The sequence below is a fragment of the Mesocricetus auratus genome, unplaced genomic scaffold, assembly GCF_017639785.1.
Source record: "Mesocricetus auratus isolate SY011 unplaced genomic scaffold, BCM_Maur_2.0 Super-Scaffold_15014, whole genome shotgun sequence".
NCBI classification, from domain to species: Eukaryota; Metazoa; Chordata; class Mammalia; order Rodentia; family Cricetidae; genus Mesocricetus; species Mesocricetus auratus.
This window is the reverse complement of record NW_024429186.1, coordinates 29,265,267-29,293,055: the sequence shown is the minus strand read 5'-3', so window position 1 is coordinate 29,293,055 and position 27,789 is coordinate 29,265,267. Positions and strand designations below refer to the sequence as shown.

General features: G+C 42.5%; 1 protein-coding gene across 33 annotated transcripts in view; it reads left to right on the top strand.

Annotated features, from left to right (window-relative positions):
- Nrxn3 (neurexin 3) overlaps window positions 1–27,789 on the top strand; it is a 1,553,154-nt gene that overhangs the window by 78,691 nt on the left and 1,446,674 nt on the right. For 27 of the 33 annotated variants that reach the window (XM_040743343.1, XM_040743334.1, XM_040743332.1 and 24 more), the window contains one exon: window positions 25,845–25,862. The exons of the other annotated variants lie outside the window; for them this stretch is intronic. In XM_040743343.1, the coding sequence (XP_040599277.1) occupies window positions 25,845–25,862 (18 nt within the window). The remainder of the gene's footprint in view (window positions 1–25,844; window positions 25,863–27,789) is intronic. 33 annotated transcript variants of the gene reach the window in all.

Genomic DNA, 27,789 nt, shown 5'->3' with positions numbered 1-27,789 from the left:
GACTGGACCCAAGGGTCTCCAGGCAGTCGGAGCAGAACCGCGGCAGCTGGAGAAGCATCCCTGGAGGAGGACAGCCTCGCCTCTTCAGACTTACCTTTGGGTTCCTAGGTACCAGGAGATGCCCATCACCCATGCAGGGCTGGTGATAAATGGAGGTCCCTGGGTTCTTTTGTCTGACTCCTGGTTCTTGCTGCCTTCTGTTTTCTTTACACAGGACACAACCAAGCACCGTCTTCCGTATTAATTCTTCTCTGTCTCTTTTGCGTGTGTGTAGGGGGAGGGGCAGGATGGCAGAGGCAGATTTACAAGGCCCCAGACCTAATCTTATACGAGAAAATGTTTTTATCTTAAGGACCCCCCCCTGAATATCATAGGCTTCAGGTAACACCTCTAAGCACTGGCCCTGGTGGAGAAGACTCTTTGCTGTCCAGTGACAGCAATGACACTCTGAGAATGTGTGTGTGTGTGTGTGTGTGTGTGTGTGTGTGTGTGTGTGTGTGTGTGTGTTTCCCTCCAACCAGTGACTCCACTTCATCACAGACATGTGTGCTACTTTGTAACCCACAGAACTGGAAGAGCTATGACTGGAGAGGGTGGGAAGGGGGAAGGTATAGAGGAATACACTTTGTAAAGGGTAGGAAGATGGAGCTTTGATAATATACAGGGGTTTAAAGGGAGGAATTGTTTGCAAGTATTTGCTGCAGATTCAGAGCATGAAGCTAGTATTTAAATGGAAGGATAACTCTAGTCATTCTCTCAGGCTTTTCTAGCTGAACTGGGGATCTTTGATGTGGTTAGCTCTCTAGGGACAGGCAGTTGCAGGTGACAGGCAGTGGCCTGCAGAGGAGGAGGACAAAGTATAGCTCCCCAGGCCTGTCTTCCTGATCTGTTTGGAAAGCCACACTGCCACTGGGTTGTCCTTAATGCTGCTATTCTCCAGGAACTGGTGTCTTTAGGTGACCTATTTAAAAGCAATATGGGACCCTCCTTATTTGTGTCCTTGCCTGTGCTTGCTTTCAGATCGTGACTTCTATCCATGAGGTTCCTGACTGGGGTATTTTCCAGAGGTCACTCTCAATGTTTCTCCCTCCTTTCCTGTTCTCTCTCTCTCCCTCTCTCTCTCTCTCTCTCTCTCTCTCTCTCTCTCTCTCTCTCTCTCTCTCTCTCTCTCTCTCTCTCTCTCTCTCTCTCTCACTTTTTTTATAATCCCAGGAACCAATTGCGTTAAAAATAAATTGACCTCATAGCTATCCGGCTGAACTTCCTACAGCTATTCAGTGATAAACCTTGCTTTGCATCTAGTCCTAGAAATGAGGAATGCTTTCAGTTTTTGTGGGGCATGACCCTAGAGTGTGCAAGGAAAACAGGGGCCTGAAAGCGACATTGATGACAGAAAGGCAGGGCAAGAACGACAGGGCCATCCAGCTCCTGGTGTGCAGGTGTTTCAGCCGTGAAACATCTTTAGGAGCCTTATTTAAATACAATATGTGTGTGCATGTGAGTGTGTGTGTGCATGTGAGTGTGTGTGCATGTGAGTGTGTGTGTGCATGTGAGTGTGTGTGTGCATGTGAGTGTGTGTGTGCATGTGAGTGTGTGTGTGTGTGTGTGTGTGTGTGTGTGCATGTGTTCGGAAGCCAGAGGAAGACCTCAGCTATTGTTCTATTCTACAGGCATTGCCTATCTATTCTTTTTAAGGATAAGGTATCTTTACTAAGTAGGCAAGCAGTGAGCCTCCAAGAACCGCCTGTTTTCATGTACTCATGCATCCCACGTTTACTTTGTGAAATAATAGTGCTGGGGATCAAACTCAGGTCTGCACACTTGCAGGGCAAGCGCTTTACCAGTTGACTCACCCCCTCTGAGTACAGCATCTTTGTAGCTCAGAAAATGACACGGGAGTTTTTCCTTCAAGTTTCTTGGTGAGACACTATTTGTCACTTTCTTGTCACTTTGTCTCTCATCTGCCAATTTGATTTTCCTGAAGTTGTTTGTGTGACAGTGTGACATCTATAGAAAAAGACTCTTCAGAGTCCTGTGGCTGCCGGACACACTGGGGCTGGAGTCTCTGCCCTAGGAGAGAGTCCAGTCCAGACAACCCCATAACCATTTCTCTAGGTGTGATTGGAAGTATGCTACCCGTAGCCTTGGAACACAGAGAAAGTACACTGAGAGAGTGTGCAGATTAGTTAATAAGTTGCTTTCAAATAAAAATGAGGACACCACTTGTGAGGTGAGATAAGCTGGATGGTAGAGCTGCAATCACTTGCTTGTGACCCAAGCAGCCAGCAAAGGGCCAGTCAGGCTGGGAGGTCAGTGAACACTCAAGGTTTCTTCATGCCATGTCATTTTCTGAAGCTTCTTGCTGCTCCAGATGGGCTCCTGTTGCTTGCTTGCTTAGTTCTGAAGGGCTAAAGGATGGGGAAGAATGGGATTGGAGATTGATGAACCTCTGATCCCAGAGCTCCCAGGAAGACTAATCCTCCTGCAACGCATTTTCTCCATCTGGGTCAGAAAATACAGGGCCGCAGCTTGGGCAGAGGTGATATGTAATAGAAAGTGCTGGGAGCCTGCCTTCTTTTAGGGGGTATGTTGAAATCTGGGAGGGGGGCTCTTGCAATGCAGAAGAAATCCATGAGATTAGAAGTATGCCCTTTGAGTGGGGGGGATTCTAATGTGTTTCTATGACCTTCTAGCTGTGGAAGCCAACCTGCATTTTAAAGGATGCTGTGTCAATGAGTTAAGGCAATGTTAGGGTTGATTAGATTTAACTACTGATTTGTCACAACTTAATTCTAGCTACTACTCTTCCATCAATAGCAGTCTAGGCACCTGTAACGGTGAAGGGCTTGGTGCGTTTTCAGGTTAGTTTAGCATGTCCCTGATGAGCTCAGAGTGTCAGAAATCTCTGTCATTGGGATACACTGTGCTTCCCAGCCACATCACCACTGTCCCATTCCATTCAAAGCAATTCTTTGTGAGCCATGTGGGTAATGATGATAAATGTGAGAGTGACTGAGTCTTGACCTTTCTAGATTTGTGTGTGTGTGTGTGTGTGTGTGTGTGTGTGTGTGAATTAACTGTGTTAAAGCGAACATATTGAAGGTATTTTCAATATGAAGCCTCAGTGTTATATGCACCTTGGGATAGTTATGAGTGTGGCTCAACCAAAACTTTACTTACAGCATAAGACTCTTTTGTGATATTTTCCATAACTTCATTGCAAAGTTCCTAGAGGGTGAACTTTGTAGATGACCACAGCATGTTGTGATCTCAAAAGGTTGGAACCTGTAAACAGCACACAGAGTTTCATTATTTAGAAATAACTCTGTGATTGAGTAATTGTGTATGCACGTGAATGTGTGTGTGTGTGTGTGTGTGTATGCATGCACACCTAGCCTGTGTGTACATGAGTACATGCTCACTTGTTTGTGGGAGCCAGAGGTAAGCATTGGTGTCTTCTGCTATTGTTCTCCACCTTAGTTTTTTAGACAAGGTCTTTGGCTGAACCTGGAGTTCACTGACACTTCAAGACTACCTCACCAGCAAGCCTCTGGGATCTTTCCCAGTGCTGGGACTGCAAGTGTGGACTACCATTTTACATGGGTGCTAGGAAATGGAGCTCACATCCTTGCCCTGCTTTGCTTGCTAAGCATATCCACAGCCCATTGTGACTAATCTTAAATAATGTAGGAAAGATGGCTGCAGCCCAGGTCGTTGCTTTCTGATGCTCCGCACTGGTCCAAGGTATATTAGGTTTTTCAGTTAATGAGCTTTTTCTCCCATGTTGTTTTGTGATAAACAGGTGACTTACACTTCAGTCATTTTGTCCCCAAGCAGATTCACGGTTAGCTCACCCCAAGCTCTGTTGTCTGTCATATTCCATTTATCCAACATATGTTGTCTTCCTATACTCTCACCTAGGCTTTAACATCTGAATTTCCAATATCCTGGAAATCCTGACTTGTACTACAAGGCTATGAGAAGCTCTGGAAGACAGTGAGTAGAGGGAAAGGGAACTTGATTGGACTTTTTTTTGACAAGTTTGATATGGTAGTTAGGGTTTTATGTATTCAAAAGCAAGAGGATTTTGCTAACCTAATCAGTTGCTTTAGTTTTCACTTTCTTGTTGCTTGTTTGTTTTGCTTTTATTTTTTAGATGAGAACATGAGATAAAATAGTATAGAGTAGTGACTCCTGGAAACTGGCTTTGGAACCATATGCCCTATTCAGAAATGCTTCCTGCTTTGCCATATTGCCCAGCTATCCATGTTCTTGGTACTGATGGGCAGAAGTCACCCAGGGAGTGGTTTAGGCTGTGCTGGAAGTTGTTTCCAAGTGGGTATAAACTGGAATCCAGTGCACAATTCTCTCCTGTACCTCAAAGAAGTGAGGCTAGTCTTGGCTCTTGGCTAAATCTATGTCAGCAGATATGTTATGACATGATAGCAAATAAAAATCTCATAAATTTCATGATTTGAAGTGATTTGCTTTATATAAGATTTTATTTTATCTGTATGGGTGTTTTTTTTTTCCATCTGGATGTATGTGTGTCATCTGTGTGCCTAGTACTCACAGAGACCAGAGGAGGGCTTTGGATTTCATTGAACTAGAGTTAAGGTTAGTTGTGAGCTACTGTGTAGGTACTGGGAACCAAGTCTGGGTCCTCTGCAAGTGTATCAAGTGCTCTCAACCACTGAGCCATCTTCCTATCCCCAAACAGTTACTTCTAAAAGAAGCTATGAGCATCATTTTGAGTCCAAGAAGTGAATTTGAATTTCCCAGGGTTCATGGACCACAGACATCTGTTGGGAAGTTGGTATGGATGTCTCAAAAATGACAATGTACAAGAGCTAATGTGTCTTTATGACCAGTGAATTTTTGTACTGTGGAAAGTTTAGGATATGCTCATTCCAATTTTCAGCCTAGAGTTAAAGCAGAGTGGGGTTATTTTTCCCCCATGTGTATAACCAGTGGCTACACTTTAATGTGTCTGTTGGTTCTCTTTGGCTTTCCTATCCTTAATGCGCACTGTGGTTGTTCAGCTGGGTTTTCCCATTCTTGTTGTAGGAGTGTATGTGAGGATATACTCTCCTTGGGTGCTATAAAGCATGAAACTCAGAAGAGAGGTTACTTTTTTCCCTTTAGTAATTGATATCCCTATAGGATTGTATCTTACTATCATGTCTGATACAAAGAAGACACTGAAAAAGTTTGTCACCTTAATGACGCATGGTGTGTGTGTGTGTGTGTGTGTGTGTGTGTGTTTGATAGAGACATAGAGAGAAAGGTACATTCACATTTCAAGTGTATACCTATGTGTCTGAGTTTACATATTGAGATGTAAGGGCTCACTAACATGTGGGTAGATTCAGGTTTATATGCATATGAGCCTAACAGTATCCATTGAATAAATGAATCACTGAACTCATCCATCACCTGGACCACGCTGGCTACCGTTAGAGACACTATCTCTCTTTTAATGGGAAAAGTAGTGTTTATGTGGGACAGCTCTTATTGAATTTGTGTTAAGCATATACACATTCTCTTTGGTTTTGTTGTTTGAGAATGAATTCAAAAGACTGTTTTTTAGGTGATAGTTCTTGTTTACAAACCAATGGTTTTCTGTAACAATTATAGGCAGCCACCAGACTGGGATCATGTAAATGCTTGTGAAATGGCTGTTTGAGATGTGCATGTTGTTGTCACTGGAGATGGAGAGGACCCATTAGTTCCTGTAGATTCCCTGGGGAAGATGAGCCTCACTAGGGACAGGATAATCGTCCTGAGATAAAGGAAAAGCTTTCATATACAGGAGGAAGTGGATACTTAGGCAGAAGAATTGAAGGAATAAGAGCTACAAAGGAAGAATTATATGATAGAACAGAGGGCCCACAGATCACATGTACCCTGTGAGGTACAGAGGATGCTGGAGTGGACCTGGGAAGAGTGTGCCTGAGTATGTGCTAGCATGTGTCTGCCTTCCACGCAAAGACTCCCTGGCCCTGGGACTCTCTGTTTTACCCTGTGCCCCTGCCTTTCAAAGGGGTGTGGGAGATAAGTCACTAGATCAGCAACTTATAAATAATGATATCAGAAAGAAAAAAAACCAAACACAGTTATCGCATATGCAAGTTGTCCATACATAAACATTCCGCTTCAGGGAGACTACTGTAAAGATGTTCTTTGCTAATGAGTGCAACGTTCTCTTCCTTAGCTACTATAACAGTATCTTACCCCCAGAGCTTGTGCTATCAGGTGGAGGTTGACTCTAAAGTATCCCTGCTGTCAGAGTGGGTGTTCTCAATGGTTCTTTGGCTCTGTGTGTTGTAGCCTTGTTGATCTGGCCAGGGGTCTCCAGAAGGTATTTATATGCACCTTATCTTTTGGAGGCCTCACAGTTGCTAATGTTACCCCAGAGCTGTTTTCAGCTGAAAAATCACCTGCTGGTGGCAAGTTTAGGCTCCATAAGAGGAAGTCCTTTTCGAAGGAAACTTTGATGTCTGCTTGTCAATGTAGTGGACTAGGTCTTCTGTTTACTGGAATAGGTTCATTTATTGAATTTATACTAAGTGAATGACTGTTATCTACCAGTATGGTCTCTGCCCTAAAGAATCTTATGGTCTAGTTTGGAAGCCCATCAAGAAGAGAAGCACACGTACATCAGAACTGCTGTAGGGCCAGAGCCGAGAAAGGGAGTTCGAAGACACTTCACAAAAGAAATTCTAGGTCAGAACTTGTAAGTTTTGGTTGGCAGTCTGGGAGGAAGGAGCATTTGTGCCAATCCTAGAAATCAGTTGGATCTTGATGCTTTTTGCAAGACTCAGTGTCACTATGTGTCATGATCTGAGGCCAATGGGAAAGTGTGAGAAGAACAGTCATGTGGAGAGGTCTTCAGTGCTTTGTAAGGATTTTGAACAGTTTTCGTAGTCGAAAAACTTTGGAAGCTTTTCAGTGGGGTAAATGAGAGGTAGATTTGAAGTTCTGGGCAGTGTGCATGATGGATTATTGACTGGAAGACTTCAAGCCAAGAGGCCAGAGGGACACTATTGTGTGGGTTTGTGACACAAGAGAATGTTTTGGATGAGAAGTGGTGGGAGAATGGCCATCTAGGAAGATGTCAAGGAGAAGCATTTAATAGTTGGGTAAGGATTGACATTTGGTTTTGGATTGAGACTGCATGGCTCTGCCACATGGTAGTTGGGTGCAAACTTGGGCAAATGACTTCACTTCTCCATTTCAGTTTTGCCATCTGTGACATGGGATGATAGTAATTCCTACCATTTAGGATTGCCTTAGGGGGTCCTGGTTTGTGGCTCAGTGATGGAGCACTTGCCTAGCATACACCAGGCCCTGGGTTTGATTCCCAATACTAAGAACAAACAAACACGAAAGAAATATAATGCTTATGGACTGCCTAGGGCAATACTTGGCATAGTGAATGGGTGCACCAACTGAATATTGGGTATTGCTATTCTTTATTATTATTATTAAAAATAGAAAGACAGAATTCCAATGACATGCCCTTCTGTTTGTATGTATATGAGAGAGGGAAGTTGGCAGCAGGCTTGAGATGAGAGATGACACATTATAATTTCACTGTGTCCTTCCTCTTCAGGGACTGTGGGATGTATAGATATAGGCAGAAGCAGTGGTAAGCACCAGGGGTGTGTTGGGTCTGGGTACAGATGCCAGGATGGTGCAGGGGGGAAGGAAAAGCTTGGGCACAGGGAAGGAGCATTTTTGAGAGGGAAGAAGCCTAAATTCAGACCCTTGGGAACCTTCATATCTAAGACTGTAGAGAAAAAAGAATCTGTAAGACAGACTATGGTAGATGACCAGATATATAAAGAAGGAAACAGTAGACAAAGAAAAGTTCTCTGAAATCTTTGCTGGTGAATATATGAATCCCACATTTCCAACACGGTAGAAATTGCACTTGAATGTAATGAACTGGCTGAAAGCTCGCATCATTTGTTTCAACGTCTATGTTGGCTTTTTTTTTTAACTTCAATTAAGTGAGGTCTGTCCATTTGAAAACATGTCTACAAATGGAATCTTGGTTCTCCTAGATCTGTAACCAACTTGGGGTTTTTTTGAAGCTTTCTACATGGTATAGTTTCTGTCCCTCAGAACACCAGGACTCCATGTGAGTCAAACACTCAAAGATCTGAAAGTATCACACCAGAGGAATGAAGAGACTTGCAAATTTGTGCTCCAATCTGGAGCTCATGCTTCTAAAACTAAACACAGCTTGCCTTCTTTACTTTTTTTTTTTCTGGAGTCAGGTACCTATTCTTGGAGGTATCTGCTCAATGTCTTACCTCCTTCTCCTGAAACTAGGGGTGGGTTTTCTATATCTTCTGTGGTCCCTGTGGGCTGAAAGATCAAGAGCCTCCCTGTCCCCCCAACCCTCCCAGAAATGTTGGAAAGTCCGGCTCAGCTAGCAATGTCAGTGCTAGTAATTAATACTCTTGTGGTTCCTTTATCTCTGCCTGAGGGTGGGTTGCTTGGATAGGAAGCAAAATGCTTTAAGGAAGTAGATGCTGAACCCATACTGCCTGCTTGTTTCCCTCCTCCCTTGGGGCTTGGAGTAGGGGCTGTGCCCATGTTCCAAATGCTTGCTCTGCAGCATAGTTTTCCAGGAATTTCAGGACACAGGAATTTTCACCCAGCTGTGTTGTGTGTGACTGTTCAGCAATCTGAAGTTGCTTATCCAGCGTAAGTCAGAATGGGGAGCCCAGGGAGGAGGGGGGGAATGCCTTCTAACATTTTTCTAAGCAGAAAAAAATTGAGGTGTTAGGGACCCAGCTGGTGTGTGACTGCAACCAAGAAATGCAGCCTACATGGGCGTATGTGCTCACATAAACCCCCTCAGTGAGACTTTGTGGTACTATTTGAAAAGTGCCCTATCCCGTTTCGATGAGTACTTATTAGTAGGCCTACTGTGTTCCAGGTGAGACACTGAGGTTAGGAGTGGTAAGCAATACAGGTATATGTTCTTACTGCTCCATGGACACTCTGAAGGCAGAATGGAGATTGGTTTCTGTGGCTCTGGGCTCCCTTTCTGTGCCTGGCATAATGAAGGCTGGAATTCAGGGGTTTGGGTAAGATACTACAAAGCTTTCCTGATTCACTGCTCTCATACTAGGAGCTTCCCTAGGCAGAGGATGCTGACTGAGGATCAGGAATACAGCTACAAGAACCAGGATGAAGATGGAGCTGTGTTCATCAACAGTAGCTCTCCATGGTGAATTTGGGTCTCACCAAGTCTATGCTAATCAACTGCTTAATCGGATAAACTTAGTATATATGGTGGTTAGCTAATTCTCAGGAAGCACTTACTAATGCTGTAAGTTTGCATGTTAATGATTTCATTCTTCCAATCACCCTTACTGTGTGGTTGTTTACCAGGTTTTATTGGTGAAGAGGCCAAGATCCTAGACAATCGATGTAGCATTTTAATTCTCAGATACTTCTCCCTACTCCTCCTATTCAACTTGGCACTGAACAGTGGTTTCCATGACCATCACATCTCAAACCTTTCCTGGTTAGCCTAACTGGGGTGTGTCTACCATGCAGGATATTGCCTCTTTCACCAATGTCTTCTAACCCCACCTGTTTCCCGCACATTTTGACTGATGATTACTCTGCTCTGACATGATTTGGTTACCTGTTCTGTAGAAGTGACTTGCAGGCTACTCTGTGCCTCCTACCCTTTCTACTTCTGTGAGCCATAGACACCTGGGGTTGGAATTTCATATTATGTATGTATTTTTAAACCCAGGAAATCCCTATTACCCTCAGTCATTTTGTTGTTGATCTCTTGTCAGTATATCCCATTTTTTCAAACTTTAATGACAGTTTTTAAAGCTTATATTAAATTTCAAAAATAAGTATTATTTTAATTATATGGTCCCTATAAAATAAGCATTTACAGTCTTCTGAGCATCACAGTTCTATTTTTAAATCAGTTATTACCTTTGTCCCTTCATAATACACACACACACACACACACACACACACGCACACACATTCAGATTACTGCCGCTCTCATCCTTTCTTAACCCCTTTCTATCACTATTACCCCACCTCTTTATTAAGCCAGTTTCCTACATTTATGCTTTTTTATTTTGTTTTGCTTTGTGATCCATAAGTTTAACCAGAGCCATCTATGTGACCATGAGTTTATAACTATCCCTTGGTACTTAGTGGGTTCATCGTGGATAAACAGCTGAAGATAATGTCTGCCATTCCTCCAGAATCAGTAGCCTGGTTCAGCAGTGAGGGGTAGGGCCATGTGGGTTCCTCTTTAGTTTACAGTGGTTTACCATTGACAGGTGCAATCTTGTGCAGAAACGTTTTAAACAGCTGCTCCTGCTGTTAGATTATAACTGTATTGGCTACATAATGCCCAGAAGATAGAATTTCACAACTCTTCTCCTTATCTTAGCGTTCTTGTATCCTTTTCACACCCTTCTTCCACACCGTTACTTGGAGGAGGTGGTACGAATGTCTTGTTTAGTGTTGAGCACTTGATCATCATTTTTTTATTTATCTTAGGCAAATATGCATCTTTGCACCCACCATTCATTGTGAAGAGAAATGTATTTAAGACTGAGACTAGCACTTGTCTTTTGGTATAAATGTATTTAGAAGGCAGTCCAGCACTGTATCAACTTAGCTAAACAGCATTGATAAATTCCCTCCTAAGGCATAAGACCTTCTGATCCGTGGACTTTTAAAGTAGGATTACAGTATTATGCATGGATTTCCTCTTGTGGAAGGGGCCTTAAAACCAATCAGACAGTGTTTGTATCATGGAATACTTGGTTGCCCCCACAACAGTTGTGGCACTGTTGTATTAGTAAATACAACTAGCCTGTTGGATTGATACTGTAGTTCATAGAGTTCTCAGCTAGGTAAAAATACTGATGCCTCTTCTTACTTGGCAACCCTTTGGAACTATGAAAGCTGGACAGAGAGGAGGAAGTTTCCATCTCAGTTCCAGGCTGATTTCTTTGTAACTCGCATGGCAGCTGTGTGGCGCTTTTTAGCAATAAGGCTTCACAAACTAGTTCTGATGGGCATTCAAGAGAATTGATAAGAGCCTGGATTGTTTTAGGAGTCTTTGGGGCCTCCATGGCCAACAACCCATTAGAAGGTATCCCAAACATGTCACTGGGAGTTTTGTTTAATAACCCAGAAGTATTATATGTAGCATTATCAGCTATGCAGGTTATCATCCTTCTAACTTTCATTTTTTAAAGTTGGATTACAAAGTAGTAGGTGTCCATGTGGCTGTTCTGGGCTCTTTCTGTGAAATTGTGTTCTAAGGAGGTGAGGTGATTTGCCTTACAATATCTTGAGGGATAGAATCACCAAAACAAAAGTATCCATGCTGCATTACCCCAAACAAAAGGCATATGACTAAGGAGAGGTAATTGATTCCACAGAAATCTTCTTGTGAAGCTCAATAAGTAGTGACCACAACAGACTTGGTGTGCATTTGCCCTGAGTTTACAAATGCAATGAACACTTGTATGCATGAGGAACATACTGCTGTGGAAAACTTAAACTACTACATGTGAATCTTACTGTGCGGATGTTTGATCTGGGAAGAGTAACTGAGGGGAGAGTAATGAGAGGAGAATGAGGTGATGCCATTTGAAGATGGAGAACCTCCTGCCTCCACCACCACTTGTGTTGACTTCAGAATAAGGTTGAAAGGAACTATGTCTTTCACCTTTATTTATCTGCTTAGAGTATGGCTTATGGTATTACGGATGGATGGATGGATGCATGGATGGATGGATGGATGGATGGCTGAAATTGGGGAGAGAGTCATCGCCAGTGGGATAGGCTGGGGCAGTGAGCCTTGTCTAGAAGTGGGGAACACAGAACTCAGAATTTGGAAGGCAAGGACCTGTGTTAAGAAGCTCTGCCTGAGGACCACTTTCTTCTGGAGAGAGTGAAGATGAAAGGCAACTGGGCAATGGAAGCTACAAGGAGTGTCATTTGCTGCCAGCCTAAAGCAACCTTTCCCTTAAATAGCTGCACAGCAAGACTCCCACCCACAGCCCAGAGATCAGCTGAGCATCAGCCAAACAGCTGCCCCTTCTTCCTGGTAGTCAAGTTCTAGCTCCTTCCCTGTAAGACCCTCCCACCTGCCACACAAAGAGAAATCAGCTGTTGCCTTGATCAGTCCATACTCTCTAGCTACTGTTGTTAAGTATGTTTGCATTTCAGAATATTTAAAGAGTTTTTAGCTGGGGAATCAGCTACTTTGTCAAGGGCAGTGTCTCCTGGGTTTTAAGCTAACATTTCCTGATTTAGTATTGTAGGCACTGTGAGTAACTTTACTGTGTAGTCCACATTTTATAGGTTCCCCATACGTGTGCCTGAAGCACAAAAGACTCCATATTCTATCCTTCAACTAGTAGAACAAAGACAGCCACCACAGTGAAGTACAGCCACTCTTCATAGAAACAAGAAAAAGAAACGTCATGTAGTATGATTTTTGTGACACCATACTTAACTTTTCACACTTCTGATACTGTGCTGTTTTTCTTTGTGGGTGGTAAAATACCTTTTCTTTTTAAGAATATGGGATACTAGAAGTGTCAGGTTGTCTCTCTCTCTCTCTCTCTCTCTCTCTCTCTCTCACACACACACACACACACACACACACACACACACACACACACACACTTTCTGGGTAAAATCAGAACTAATTACCCTGCATTTGTTTCTGGAATTGCTTTACAATGCTCTGCATGTTCTACAGGTTAAACCGAAGTGGTTAGCTAAGAATCATGATTGTAGGTGGTAGCTACTTCCCTTGTATGTTCTTACTAGGAAGGATATATTTGTATACTTTTATTCCCCCTTTATTCTGAACGCTTATCAGAAAATAAAACTTGCAGCTAGACATGACCTCTCAAGGTATAGAATTTATTTTTATTCAACATTTATCAAGATATTTTGATTGCATAGTTCAATCCTGAGAGTTTTTTTACCTTTACACGAGCATAGTCAGAATTAGACTGAGTACATTTATCAAGGGGCATTTTTTTTTCTGAAACAACCAAAGTAGGTCTCATGTAATTCCTAAATCTATTTTTTCAAGTTTAGATAAACCATTTCTTATTATTCCGGTTCCTTTTTACTTTACTGAATTAATATTTTTTGGCACAATCAGTTTTGCTTCACATATCTTCTATTATAAAGATCTGATTTATTGGTCAGTTATTTGTATGTGTACCTAGATAGCTTCTACCATTGGAATGTTCTTTCATGACCATTATTTCTACCATATTCAACTTTCTCAGGTCAAATTTGCAGGTCTACATTTTATTAAGCATGTTTGTTTGATTCTTTCCCCAATTTTTTAGTAAATAACACATTTCACCATGTGCATTTTTAGGTACTGACAGTTCTGTTTTGTGCTTTTCTTTTTTTCCCTTGACAGGTATACACCCCCCATACACACACCCACAACCCCCCCCCCACACATGTATCTATTTTTCAGGTCAATTTTTTCAGTTTGAAAAATCACATTCTCTTCTTGCACTATGAAAGTCAGTCTTCTCCTGATAGATTCTCATCATACTTGGGGGATCAAAATAACCCTGCAATATTTATTAAAACAGGTGACTAAAAGGACTAAGAAGCCTACTGAAGGTCATATATAAAGTGAGAGCCGCGTGCTTCAAGGCCGCCTCAGAATATATAGTTCCTTACGTCCTGTGTAAGAGTGTAAAGCTGGAGTAATCTAGGGGCATGCTTTACTCTTAGCACTCCCAACTTCTCTTTGAAGCTAAAGCAGAACTCCTACATACTGGCCTTCCTCAGGGTTAGAATCTAGGGCCATAGTTCCAAGTCCCTTGGCTTCTCTCTACTTCCTGGCTAGGCCTGCCTTAAGCCCTGTGTGCACTGGGGTGACATGATTTACAAACAAGCAGGACCAAAAAAGGAAAAAATCCTCTGGTGGAAAATGAGGTCAGTGGCAGAGATGGGGAGGGAGTCCAGGCCTGGCTCTCCCATCCTTTCTGCCTCCTGGCCTGTAGCCATCAGGTCAGCAGCCTATGGTGCTGTTGGGAACCAACATCTGTGTGTGTGTTTGCAGGGTGGGGAGTGGGGCGGGGGAGGGCAATGCCAGTGCATGTGTTCTTAGGAGGCCTGTAACATGAGAATAGTCTGTTTCCCAGCCGCTGGGGACTCCCCCCTCTCTGAATGTATTTGTCCGGATTACTCTGAGGGGGATATTAGTGTTGTCTAATAGTGGCCTCAGATTTATCAAGGGATTTGTTTGATTAATTCCAAAGCATCAGACAACAGATAGATTAGAGCACAGCCTGGGTGGCGGGGGGGGGGGCACAGCATCCACACTCTTCTAGTACCAGGGAGCCTTTCCTTTCTTCGTGTGTGTCCTTCCTGTTCAAGGTCTAGCTTTCAGGGACTCCTGTGGGACAGCTAAAAACATAGTCCACTGATAAGATGGACAAGTAGATGTCCATAAATGCAGGAAATTTCCCAGGCTGCCCTGTGTTTCTGTTATAGCTCAGAGATTTGGCCACTTGCTTTCCTTTCCTAAATGATCGCGCAACACTCCCCCCCCCCCCCGAACCTAGGTCAGTGCCCTGGAGCCTGGTTGTGGGATGATGGGGAAAACAGTGAGTGGGGAGGCAGATGACCTGAATACTAGCTCACATATGTAGACATGTAGTCACCCTTTTTGTTTTGTGCAGTCTCCACTCAACCTTGTACTATCCTATACCACGCTGTGACAGTAATCAGAGTTACTGTGCGTGGCGTATTTACCAGGCGGTCATGGGTGCTTTCTGCTGTTAGACTTTAAACCTCAAGAGTACAAGTACTGTACTTATTCACTTTGTTCATCTGCTACCATCTTGTGCGTTACCCACGATTGCTGGGGCATGGGTAATGTGCAAAGAATGTGCCTCAAGGAAGTGAACCTGAAAACAAAGCGGATGAATCCTGCCCTGTGGCTCACACCTATAATCCCAGCATTCAGGGGCTGAAGGCAGGAGGACTGCAGAAAATTTGAGGCTAGGCTGGGCTACAGAGCAAGACCTTGCCTTGGAAACGGAACAAACAAATAAAAACCCAAGAAACAAGGAGTGGATTTAAGACATTCCAAGACTCTTCCACTTCGGAAATTCTGTTTTTCTTTTATTCACCCAGACACAGACCCCACATGGTTGTATTGTTTTTAAACCACTTTTAATTATAGCACCACAGCTGTTACAAGATAAAAAAGTGATTAATAGTAATGATGGGAACTTTAAAAGCTGTGTACATGTGCTATTCCTTTATGGAACTTCCACTCCTCTTACTCCGTGGAAGGGTGATGTCTGTGTGGCTCTCTGAGCTCTCTTGTCGGGGGCAGTTGCTGTAAGAGCCCCCACTGAGCCATTTTTTAATGGGATGAGGACTTATTAGTAGACTTTACCCAGGGTTCAGACCCTATCTGTTAGGCCCAGAGCATCACAACCTTTTGCTTGACAAAGGGGGTTGGGGAGGGAGGAGCAGGTTTGCTCATTTTGTGAAAATGAGGAAAAGAAACCCCACAGTGTGTGGTGGGGTTAATAAGGAAAACCAGAAGAGCTAACAGAACACAGCCTCCCAGGAGGACTTTTTGCTTGCTTTTTGGCTTCTTCAGGCAACTAGAAACTCCTCCTCTCACTACCAGGCCTCTGTGGACAGCATTTGGTTAAATGCTAACTTGAGGCAAAATTCCTTATTAAGGCAGTGGCACACTGTTAGTCAATCCTCATCTTCCTTCTATCCCAAGCCCATGTGTCGTTTAATATGCCTCTTAACACACTATCTCAGGGCGTCATTCATCAAATAGAAGGGAAATGACGCCTGTTGAACCAGCCAGGTGGTTAGGCATGTACGCGCCTCCTTTGACAAACTGGAAAACTCTGAAATGGATACAGCCATCAGGTCCCAGATGTTAAGTAGCCTCCTGAAGGTCATATAATGATCAGACACGTTGGCATTTGAACTCAAACCTTTCTTTCCACTCCATGTCTCCCAGGGATGCTGACCCTCAGGAGTGTCAGTCGACTAGTGGCCAGTTATGGTAAAATGTTCTTATAAAGGGCTTCTTTCTACTTAATTGTTGCTGTCTTTCCTCTAAGGGCCACTTTCATGTTTCTGTAGCAGGAGTTTGAGGCATTTTTCTGTCAACCCTAAGTCCCCCATTAGCTTTAAGTAAGTAATAGATGGACTTGAATAGCCACCCTATGGGGTACAGGTGCTGTCTTAGTTTGTTAGATTTATTGCTAATGGCATGCAGGGTACTCCTTTTGGGTCTCTAGTGCCTAAGCTGGAGTGTGACATGCAATAAGTGGCTGGTGAGTGTTAGCTATCACAGATTGAACCGGATACAAAGTTCACCCTGAGAACAAAGATGGGATGTGGATAAAGACTGGAGGTGAAGCTTAAACCTTACAGCTGTTTTGAAAACCTCAAGCCAGCCTTTTTCAAACTCACTCTGTGATAAGTAGGTGTTTTATTTGTGCAAGTGTCTAGTGTTCCAAAAATTCACATCACGTATGGTCAGTAAGACCGTATCTTTTTTGGATGTCACAGTGTGACAAGTGTATCTTCTTATAGGTGAAATTTCTTGAAGTTTTAGATACTTGATTACATTTTAAAAATTCAGTGCCTTCTAAATTTATTGGACCACAGACTGTATATCCTTTTTTCTACCCCCAAGAAATGTGCATTCATTTTTTTTGCCTGGTACTGTATTTTTATAAAATTCATTTTTGGATTTGTTACCCAAGCTTGCCTTCTTTATTTGAAATATGGGTCCCATGACCACACCCTGTGGCAAATATCATGAATATTACAATATGTACTATTCTTTGGAATAGTTAATGACCATTAGTTATTTTCATCAGTTACCCACTGGTCATGGAAAACCCATGTTAAGTTTTCTGAAACTTGTCTCCATGTCCTAAAAGGCAGTTGAGTTGGGTGATTAGGCTAATGTAAGAAAGAGAAATTAGGGTGATATGCTGGAGGGAAAGGGCTGTAATTTCAGAGAAATTGAGTTTAAATCTAAGGAAGCTACACAGACTAAAGTGAACTTCCAAGCCTTGGTTTCCTTGGTGTGAACTGGGAATAGCAATAGCTAAACCAGTAAGAGTTAGTGAGGACATATGAAGACATACAGTCCCGCATCAGGTGCTGAATGTACAATACAGGAAGGCTTTCTGTATCATAAGGATTCCTGCAGTTGTCTTCTGGGGGTGTTCATTTGCAACTTTAATTTAATGTTCCCATTGTGTTTAGGAAGTTAATTATCTAGCATAATGGCAAATAAAGAATTGCTACTTGATTTGTACTTCTGGACTGAATAAATGAGTCACACATTACGTCGCTGTTTATGAGGTAATCCACATTTTATAGTTTCATTCACACCTCACAGCAACATGGTCATGGCCATGGTCATAGTGTTCCTAGTCCCATTAATTGTGGGCATGGAAAGGGAGGCTTAGAGGGACTGAGTAGCCCAAGATCACATAACTGATATGAAGAACCAGGTGTCCAAACTAGGTTTCTACAAGTGAAATGTGATTTCCACACATAGTAAGAACTTCATCCTTTACAAAGAAGGGAATTTTGACATACGTCACAACATGGGTGAACCTTGTGGGCTTTGTGCTAAATGAAACAAAACAGTCACAGAAGGATGAGTATTTCAAGCCTGTACTTATTTGCGGAGATGGGGAGTTTTGGTTTTGTAAGAAGATGCTGGACATGGATGCTGGTGAGATTTATATACCATTATATCTGATGTATTACATCTAAATTATATATTTAAAAGTAGAAGCTGGGAATGTGGCTCAGTAGAACATTTTACTGATAAGGGGTTCAGTTTCAGTTTACTGTGACTAAAACAGGCTAAGGTGTTGAGTTTTATGTAATACTTGTTTTACCACAATTTTTGAAAATTAGGAAAACAAAGCTCAGAGCCATCCCTGCCTTCTACCCTGGTTCCTCCTGAAGTAGAGCTCCAGCATCCTTCCATTCCACAGCTCTTCTGGGTACTTACAAAGTCTATAGGACTCCCTCTGCTGAAACTCTGGGAGACCACCTGCTTCTTCTAAGACAGTCCCAACTGGCATGAACTCCAAGAATGTAGAATCTCTTCAGAAAGCCAGGGATTCTTGGAAAGAAGGCAGATCCCTCTTCCATCTCTCCTCCACACCCCCAGGAATCACTGGACTGAAGTAATACAGTAATTACAATTACCAGTGTGGATCAGTGCTTTCGAGTTCAAGGAACCTTGCTCAATGCTTTGTACATACCAATCAGCTCCTTAAGGGCTTTCCGCCAGTCTTTCTAGGTAAGGGGACTGTTGCCACTTACTCAGGGGGAAGTCAGGCTCAGGGAGGTCAGTTAACATGCCTGAGTGAACATGTGTGGAAGAGTCAGGATTTTCATGAAGTCTGCTTGGATCCAGAAGCTGCTGAACACACTCTGTGTTACAGGAGACAGAGGAACCTCTTCAGTGTTCCATCACAGCACTTGGTGATTTTCTTTCGCATGATGCATTTTCTTGGTTCTACCAGATGGTAGGCATCTTCTCATTTAGCTCAACACCTTTCTTGATTGCCTGCTCTTCCTTAAGATTCCTCTCTCTGGTTGGGCCAAACTGGAGTGGGGGCGGGGCAACTCCTTTTTCTTTCCTCAGGAAATTGGTGTATAAAGCCTGGCCTTTGGAAGTTGTCCACTGCCTGTGAGGACTTTCCCAAAGCCCCTGGCTTATTGGATGGGAGATTGCTGTAGTTGTACACCTCATGACCTAAGGTGGGGAAGTGTTATTCTGCTAGAGGTGTCTTCTGCCTGAAGGCTCAAACAGGTCAATAGAAGCTCAATGTGTCACTTTCACTGTCCTAGTAATGTATCAACAAGCCAGCTCAGACATTACTAATTCCAATCAGTGTTTCCTGAATGTTTACTATGTGCCTGGCTTTGAGCTAAACACTTATATGGATCATCTCACTTCATCCTCACAACAGTCATATAAATTAGGGACAGTCAGTTCTTGGTATAATGCTTGTTTTGAAAATGCAAATTTGTTCCAGTGCAATTGATATATTAGGGAACACTTTGAGCATGGTAATTTTCTTCTGATTATACACGATTTTGTTCAGGAGAATCACTAGGTGTTGTTATTTGAACTGAGCTCAGCAAACAAGCTTCAACTCAACTCCCAAAACATGCTCACCTCAAACCTGAGCCAGTGACTTTATCTTCCCATGTGTGATATGAGTTCCATCTCACATCTGATGTTACAACTTCTTGCACAGTTGCAGGTGACTCAATTTCTATCACTTTTCAGCAACTCACAAGCTCTCTACTTTTAAATGTTCCACATGTGTGAAACTGGTCTTTTCTTTTTATTATGTACCACTAGTAAAGTTTTTGATTAGTGTGCCCTAACTCTAGTTTCTTGTGAGCCTGCAGATTTTACTGTGTGACCAAGGAATGCAAAGATGGTTCTAGCAAACCTGGCTATGCTGTTACTATTTCCATTTCCATACAGTGTAAAGAAAAGTTGGAACTAAGAAATTTGGCAAAACTATTCTCGATAAGCAGCAAAGTCATGACTCAATAAGGTTATCTTACCTCTATAATTACATCAGAATTTCTAAGACATCAACAGGAGGTTGTCAGTGCTGGTCTCTGAATGCATAATATGCTGAGTGACTCTTCTCTTGTCAACGTAACTCTTATTCTGTAAACAAGACCTCCTACAAGTGCAAAAAGTCCCCTAAATGTGTGGGTACAGCAGTGATCTGGACCATAAAGGTGTCTGTTGGGCCCTTCTGTTTTTTTTTTTTCTGCTTCCCACACTATTGTTGCCACTCAGGCTGTCTAGAATCCATTCACCACTACTTGCTGCTTTGTCTTGAGATCTAGAGTTACTATCATCAAAGAACAAAACCATGTAACACTGGAGCTGGAGACTCAATAATAGATAAATGGGCTCTCATTTTAGGGATGAAGTTAACTGTAAGGTCCACTCTTCTGTATTTGGGGAGTCCAGATAATGCCCAGCCTGCCAGAGCTTCCTTGATGCTGGACGACCACTATAGAGCTTAGCTGAAAGAAATATTTCCATGTATGTGCAATCTTGGAGAAGGGACAGCCTTCACTCCTTCTCAAGACCAGGAAATGAGATATGCCATTGGGGTCGTGCAATCTTTGCTTTGATTTTCTTCCTGATATGTGGCTTGATAATAATACTCAATGGATGGCCACCACATGTCTGCTCTGATGTTTGAGAGCCTGTGAAGGAGCACACATGGAAGCCAGCAACCAGCCTCTCTTTCTCTGTCTCTGGGACCATGAAGGCTCTTCTGTGCTTGAGTAAGGGATGCCCAGTCCTTGGAAGTCAGTTGTTCTGCAGACAGCCTCTCCTTGGCAAATTCTTTTAAAAAGGGTGTGTGTGTGTGTGTGTGTGTGTGTGTGTGTGTGTGTGTGTGTGTGTGTGTGTGTGTTTAGGACAGAGGTCAACACTGGTAATTGTTCTTTAGGAGTTATTTACCTTGTCTTGTGAGACAGGGTCTGCCACTGGGACCTGAGACTCACCAGTTAGTCTAGACTGGTTGACCAGTAAGCTCCAGTAATCTGTACCATGCCTGGCTTTCTGCATTGATTCTGGGAATCCAACTCTAATACGATGGCATGGCAAGCACTTTACTTATGAAATTACCCCTTTGTTCTTTGGTCAGTTCTTAATAATAGACCATACTTAACAGTGGGCTGGTCTGCTTTTGGACAGTGGATCTTCAGAAATGACCCATGTGGATTTTGGTAATTGGGCAAGGGATTCTGGGTATTCTATGCTGCCTGGACAAGTGGACTATGGCTTCATGAGTAATAGGGGAGTTCCAGGATTGGGGCTGTAGTTGTTCAGGTCAGGCTGCTTCCCATATCCTGGCTAATACCTATTTGTTAAATCTGAGAGCTGACCACTAATTTTAACCTCCCATTTGTATCTTCATGGGTCAATTGTTTTCTTCCTTACTTTGAGCTATTTATTCATAAAACCTGAGCCTTATCTGATATATTCTGAGTCTGAAGGCTTTTAGCAACAATAATTCACCCTGTTTAGGTCTCAGTTTCCTAACCTGTAAAATGGAATGAACAGTGCTCCTTCTTTCCAGGCTTGTGTCAAGCATTAAACGAAATGCCCTTCCTTCTAGGCTTGTGTCAAGCATTAAATGAAATGGCACATCTAAACCACATGGCGTTTTGAAAATGGCGCATACGCGTGAACTTTATGATGTTTAGTATTGCTTTTATCTCATTTTCTTCCTATAGGTACCTACTTTTGGAGGTGATGCTGCCAGCATGGTAAATGACACACAGAGAGGAATCAACGGGCAGAGATGGCCAGGATCTAGTATCTGGTTCTAGACTGCATGGCTCAGGGCTCATAGCTTAGCTACCTAAGCTTTGTGCCCATCACTCCCTTAGCTGGGTGTGACAACAACTCCCATTTCTTAGTGTAGTTGTTGTAAAGTGCCTGGCACATAGAAACCCCCAGACAATATTAAACTGGTAATTTAATTTCCTTCATGTAGGAAAAGATAAGCATTTCATTTATATTACCAGAAATCCTTTCCAAGGCCACACGAGAAGGAAACCAGGCTGGGATGTAACCACAGATGTATCTAGCTCCTGTCTTGATGTTCTTATTTTTTAAGCTAATACCCCAGTGTTTCCTCTGCTGGTAGCTGGAGTCCATGTGTGGGGAAGCAGCCTTGGTCACCAGAATTGACCCATTCAAACACATACATAAGTAGTGTGTGTCATTTTTTTCTTGTGTTGGCATAGATGTGTATGGTATGTGTGCCTATATGTGTATATATGTGAGCATGTGCATAGAAGTCAGAGGACAATTGGAGTGCTGATCTTTGTTTCCTACCCTATTTGAGGCAGGATTGCCTTGTCATTTCCTGCAGCATATGCCAGGCTAGCTGGCTTGCATGCTTCCAGTGACTCTCCTGTCTCTGCCTTCCATCTCATGTTAGGAGCACTGGGATATGTTGAGATATGGTGCTTGGCTATTTACATGGGTTCTGAGGATTTGAACTCAGGTCCTTACCCTTGTGCTGTAAGTGCTTTATCTGCTAAGCAATTTCCTTAGCCTTGTACCAGTTTTTAGGTGAACAGAAAGTGGGGGCAACCTGAAGACGCAGGGGCTATTGATGACCAGATGAAACAGTATGCTCACCAGTGCCAGCACTTTCTTAGCCACCCCTGCGGTTTTATTTTCTCACACTGCTGGGCCTGTAGTTTTCCAGAGTGCTACTGCATTTAAATCTATATTCTATTTTCTCTCCTGGAAAATAGGTCAGACTCAAGGCAGAGTTCACCAGGTGGTGTCCCCTAAGGTTTGGCTGGAACTGTCCTTCAGTAGTCTGACAGTGCATCCAACTCCGCGTTTCCCAAACCTCCTCTAGGGCTGTGAGAGGGAGATGGAAGAAGAAAGTAGGGGGATTTGGGACTCTTGACTCTTGATATGATCTATGCCAAATGAAGGGTGAGGTGGGAGGCAGCTTCCCCAGGGAGGGTCACATCTGCAAATGTAGCAGTGGTAGATGGAGGGTCCTTTTTTAAAGCCCTTCCCTGCCCCCACCGATGAATGGCTTCCTTTGAACTTGTGGCTGGAGCCATTGCTGGTTATGTCATCAGTATCCATGCATGCAGGTGGCAATGCCCCGCTTTTCGCTTTTCTTCTCCCCTGCTTGTGATGCTGAAGAAAGCGGGGGAAGGGTGGCGGTGAGGTTCAAGTTCTCCTTTTCTTCTTTTGCATCTCCTGGTCGGAGTACGGAAGTCTGTTTATAGAAGAGGAGATTGCTGAGGCAGTTGTCTGTGGATGGAAGGCAGAGCTGGGGTTTGATTCTAGGTCAGTTAGCCTTCCTCTATCCTACAAAGAGACCTTGTTTTCCCTTGTATTGCCTTCATTATCAAGTATAAGGCAATCTGTATATGCTGACAAAAATAGATGCTAATATAATTTCCTAATAATTCCAGTGAAATTCCCTTGGAAGACTCTCATTGGTTGGGCCTGGGTCACATATACATTATTTGGTGAATCATGGGTCCAAAAGATAGAATATTTTCACAATTTAAGCAGGGTCACATGACTCCTATTAGAATGGGGGTTACAGTAGGCATCATCTTTACCAACCACGTGGTCTAAAGGTGGAAAAATGGGGTCCCATAGAAGGGACCTGGGAGTCATTATAGGAGAGACAATGTAGATGCAGCCAAGTTTCTCACTCTCCCAGTAGACATCCTCCCACCGCCATCCACAGTCCCAAGGGACCATCTTCTCCTCACCACCCCCCCTGCCTCTGCCACTTTTATTTTGGTTTTGGACAAAGGACTTTTAAGGATGTTATTGTTGCCCTTCTGTGATGAGAAGAGGTACTGCATGTTTATGCATACGATTACAACTGCACTCAGTTAAAGTATGAGGGGGTAAAACAAGAAATAATCACAGACTTTGTTTCAACCTCTGCTCCTAGCTCCTACTCACACCAGACTCCAACGCGTTCTCAACTTACTTGGCAATGGTGAGTGAGGTGGGAGTGGGGTTGTTGCTTTCATCCTGGTTAATAAGCAGAAGCATTGAACCCAAGTCACAGGCTTACTTCCTGTGGTCTCCTGGTGTTTCCAGTGAACGATCTGGTCAATAAATGTTGGTAACTTAGTCTGTGGTGATTCAAAACACTAGCAATCAGAGTCGCTACCGTTTATATGGTGTTTGCCTGATATTAAGTGTGAGCATTTAAGTCTCCTAACACCCCCACGGGGGAGGCTCTGTTCTCCTTTTTATAGCTGAGGAAGATGAACTAGAGAGAAGCTCAGCTATTGGCCTAAGGCTGCAGAGCATGCTGGGATATGAGATCACACCTGTCTCTCTCCAAGTTTAGGATTGTAATCACAGTGCCAAACTTGGTAACTAGCTGACGTCTAAAGACCATTGGGGTTCCAAGGAATTCTGTCTCACTAGGTCTTCTAGCCCTCAAGGACTGTGTATGAACAACAGTGTTGACATTCTCACCGCAGATATCCTGTTTAATTAAGGGGTATTTTAATGAAACCACTATTCTAGGCAATCCGTCAGTCACAGTTAATGGCACCACTTAGTTATTCACACAGCATCCTTTTCCTACCCACCTCTTCTATTTTACCTCTTTTCTTCCCTTCTCTCATCGCTCCACCCCTAAATCTAACTTATCAGAAAACCTGAAAGAGGGCATGTCTAAAGAATGATTCAGAGTTCTCTAGATGTGTCTTTGAGCATATATAGCTTCCAGGGATTGCAGGGCACACACTGGGTGAATCCTCAGCTGTTTCTCTTACTATGCTAGGGCACAGCTCAAATTGGTGAGAGCCTGGGTTTTCCTAGGGTAAAAGTCCTAAGGATGTGCTATACAAATATGATTGCAGGTGTTTCATTATTGGCATGGAGAATGCCAATGTCTCATCTTGGCAGCAGGTTAAAGTCACAGAGGATTAATGATGGTCTACTCATGGGGTGACTGGGTATTCCTACTTGTCTCTCCTGTGACTTAAGAGTACTTCCTTTAGCCTACAAATTAAAATGGATCCTGGGTGTCTTGAGAGATCTGGACTTCGGTTGAATGAATCTTGAGCTTGATAGGACTCAGAGATGGAAGATTATTTTCTGAGTTCTGTCTCTGAACTGTCTGTGGAAACCTGGAGTAATCTACCAGTGCCTTTACCTTCCATCCTAACACAACGACAATGACAACAATAACAAACAACAAACAATAACAAACTAGATAAGCTTAAGGTCTTCCCAGATCTATTCTCCAATGATTCTAAGTCCACCCACCCAGGATTTCCTGATCACCAGTGGTTTCCCAGCCAGTCTCTCATTGCCTGACTGTAGTTAATGCCACTAAGCTGTCTGAGTTTTTTAACATCCTTCAGGCCATTTTCACTTAGGTCTCCCCAGCACAATTATGTTTCACATCCAAGGGTGGGAGGATGAAGGAGACATCCATTTGTTGATGAAGATGATGGGAGTGAACTGTTCTGTGTGTTTCATTGGCTTAATTCATTTATCAGTCTTTCCAGGGATCTGTGTTCAATTGCAGCTGACAAAAGTGATTTGCACCAGGTCATCCTTGCCATTATTGATGGGGTGAAAAGCAGGGAAGCAGAGTTTCATTGTCTATGGTGAATATTTGGCTCGCACAATCTCACACACGTGTTGCTGTCTGTGATGAAGAATGGTTACTGTGTTTTGTCATCTTCTGTCCTTCTGCCCTACATGCTAACGAATGCTGCAGCTTGCTTTTAATGCTTATGTCTCTTTTTCTTTCTTCCTCAAGGGAGTTAATTCTCTTTCCTCTCTGCTGGGAAACCTCACTTGACTTAGAGTCCAGTGTTTGGTATCTGGAAAAGTGGAGGATTTGCGTGGGCGTCAGTGTGCAGAAACCAACCAGAATATTTTTACCAATATTCTTATAGGATTCTAGGTGGCTTGGCTCTCTGGAGCCCTATCTGATTCCAGGATGATGTCTTTCCGGACAGATGTGGGGCTTACTTCTTTTGCTACATGCACAGTGTAAAGGGAGCTTGATTCCTTGGCTTGCATGGGTGGTTTTTGGGTGAAGGTAGAAATGTGGGAGCTTGCATGACCTTCTACTCATGCAAGAACACATGGTATTGTGTGTGGATGCACTTCTAACGCTCGTCTTCATTTCTCTCTCCTTTCCCTTTCTTTTGCTTTGAAATTGCTGCCACAGATGTCAGTCAAGGTCCAGGTGAGTCTTTGTTTGCACAGCTGTTGTGGGAATTTGCCTTCTGCCAGACTGTGCATGGTTTGATGTTGAGTGACCCCCTTTCCCAGGGATTTAAAAAATCTTAGTATGTTGCATTTTCACTGATTTTTGGTTTAGAAGAAGAAATGCCTTGAAGTAACTTTTTTTTGCTGGCTTTGAAGAACTATTTTAAAACCAATGGAATGTGTTTCCCTGGCTTAAGTGATTGCTTCCGTGTGAATTCTGTGTGAATCAAAGAAGTGGAAAATTAGCGTTCTTGGAAAATATTTTTAAAAGGATTTTAGCTGTGTGTTATCCAATGCAATGAACACTTCTGCCTTGTTTTATAGCTATAACTTCCTGTGGTTAAGAGCTGACAATATAACCTATTCAACCCAGAAATTATATGGGTAAAGGGATGTTTCTTTCTTCTAAGAAATCCCTATTTTCTACAATGACATTGATAACATTCTATTTATTAAACAGTTATGCAAGTAATACATGTTCACTGCAAAAAAAACCAAAAGGAGGGTCTGATTGGAGTTTATTAGAAACATAGAAGGCCCATCTTCATAATTGTACACTTCTATTGAAAGTGCATGCTTACCCAAAGTCTTACTTTTAAGCCTTGTGTGTGCTTGGGCATATATATGTGAATATATAAGACCATAATAAAGGACCTAATCATTCATAGATAAGAAATTTAAGGTGATTTAGAATGGTTTGAAATCTATTCTAAAACAAGCTAGAATTTTGAGTTAAGGAGGACAGAACAGTTAATTACAGATAGGAAGGGAGAATATCTTCAATATCTTCATGTTTACTTACTTGGTCTTTTTTGTGTTTAATCCTTAGAGAACAAATATAAGTATTGTTAATTGCAATTTAAAGTACATGAAAGTTAGGGTCTGACAGGATAAGTTATCTTGCCATAAGTCATAGAACTTATTAGTAGTACTAACTGAATTCTAAAACCAAGCCACACTTTAAATGTACATACTGAATTTATTGCTGAAAATTCCCAATGACTGCTGATCTTGTAAGTATTCCATAATGGTATGATTGCCCACTTGTATGTTTTTGCTTAGAGGTAATATGTCCTTTTATTTACTATCATTTCTTTCCCCAAACATACTTTGGTAGGGTCCTTCTGATCATTGTTATATATGGGATTTCACAAAGAGTACAATGTAGTTATTCTTATCAAATGCAGAGGAAGGTTTTTTGTTAGTTTTTTTTCTTCTGTCTGTCCTTCATCTTTATTTGAAGCACAGCATGGACAACACCTTGCACAAAAATACTACTAGGGCTAGAGTTATAACTTACTTGGTAAAGTGCTTGTGGTGAAAACACAAGGATCTGAGTTCTAACCCCAGGCTCCAGATTTAAAAGAATAAAATCTTGTTGCAAGGTTGTACTTTGTGACCTCAGCCCTGGAGAAGTTAAGACCAGCAGCTCTCTGGGGATTCCTAGATCATCAGCCTAGATTTCTTGGTGGGTTCCAGGCCAGTAAGATGCCCTATCATAAAAAAGGACATCCAAACATGTCTTTTCACCCCCATACACAAGCATACATGTGGACATGCACTTGCATGTACATGAACCCATGCATACATGCACAGCATTACATCCATTCTTTCTATTTAAAAAGATTTTAGTTCAATCATTCACTCAACAGATATATATTATTGGGTACTGGGGATGAAATGATTAAATAAAACAGGATACAGTCCCTGGTTTTGTGTATTTTTATTCTAAATGTGGTCAGGCACATGGACACATATATATCTGTGTAGGTACATATATACATCTATATACATTACATGCATGTATTAATTCATATTGCAGCATGTAATGACTGCTAAGTGGTATGGAGAATGTGGAATATCGTAAGGAGAAATCACTAATTTATAAAGAGTGGGCAGAGGAA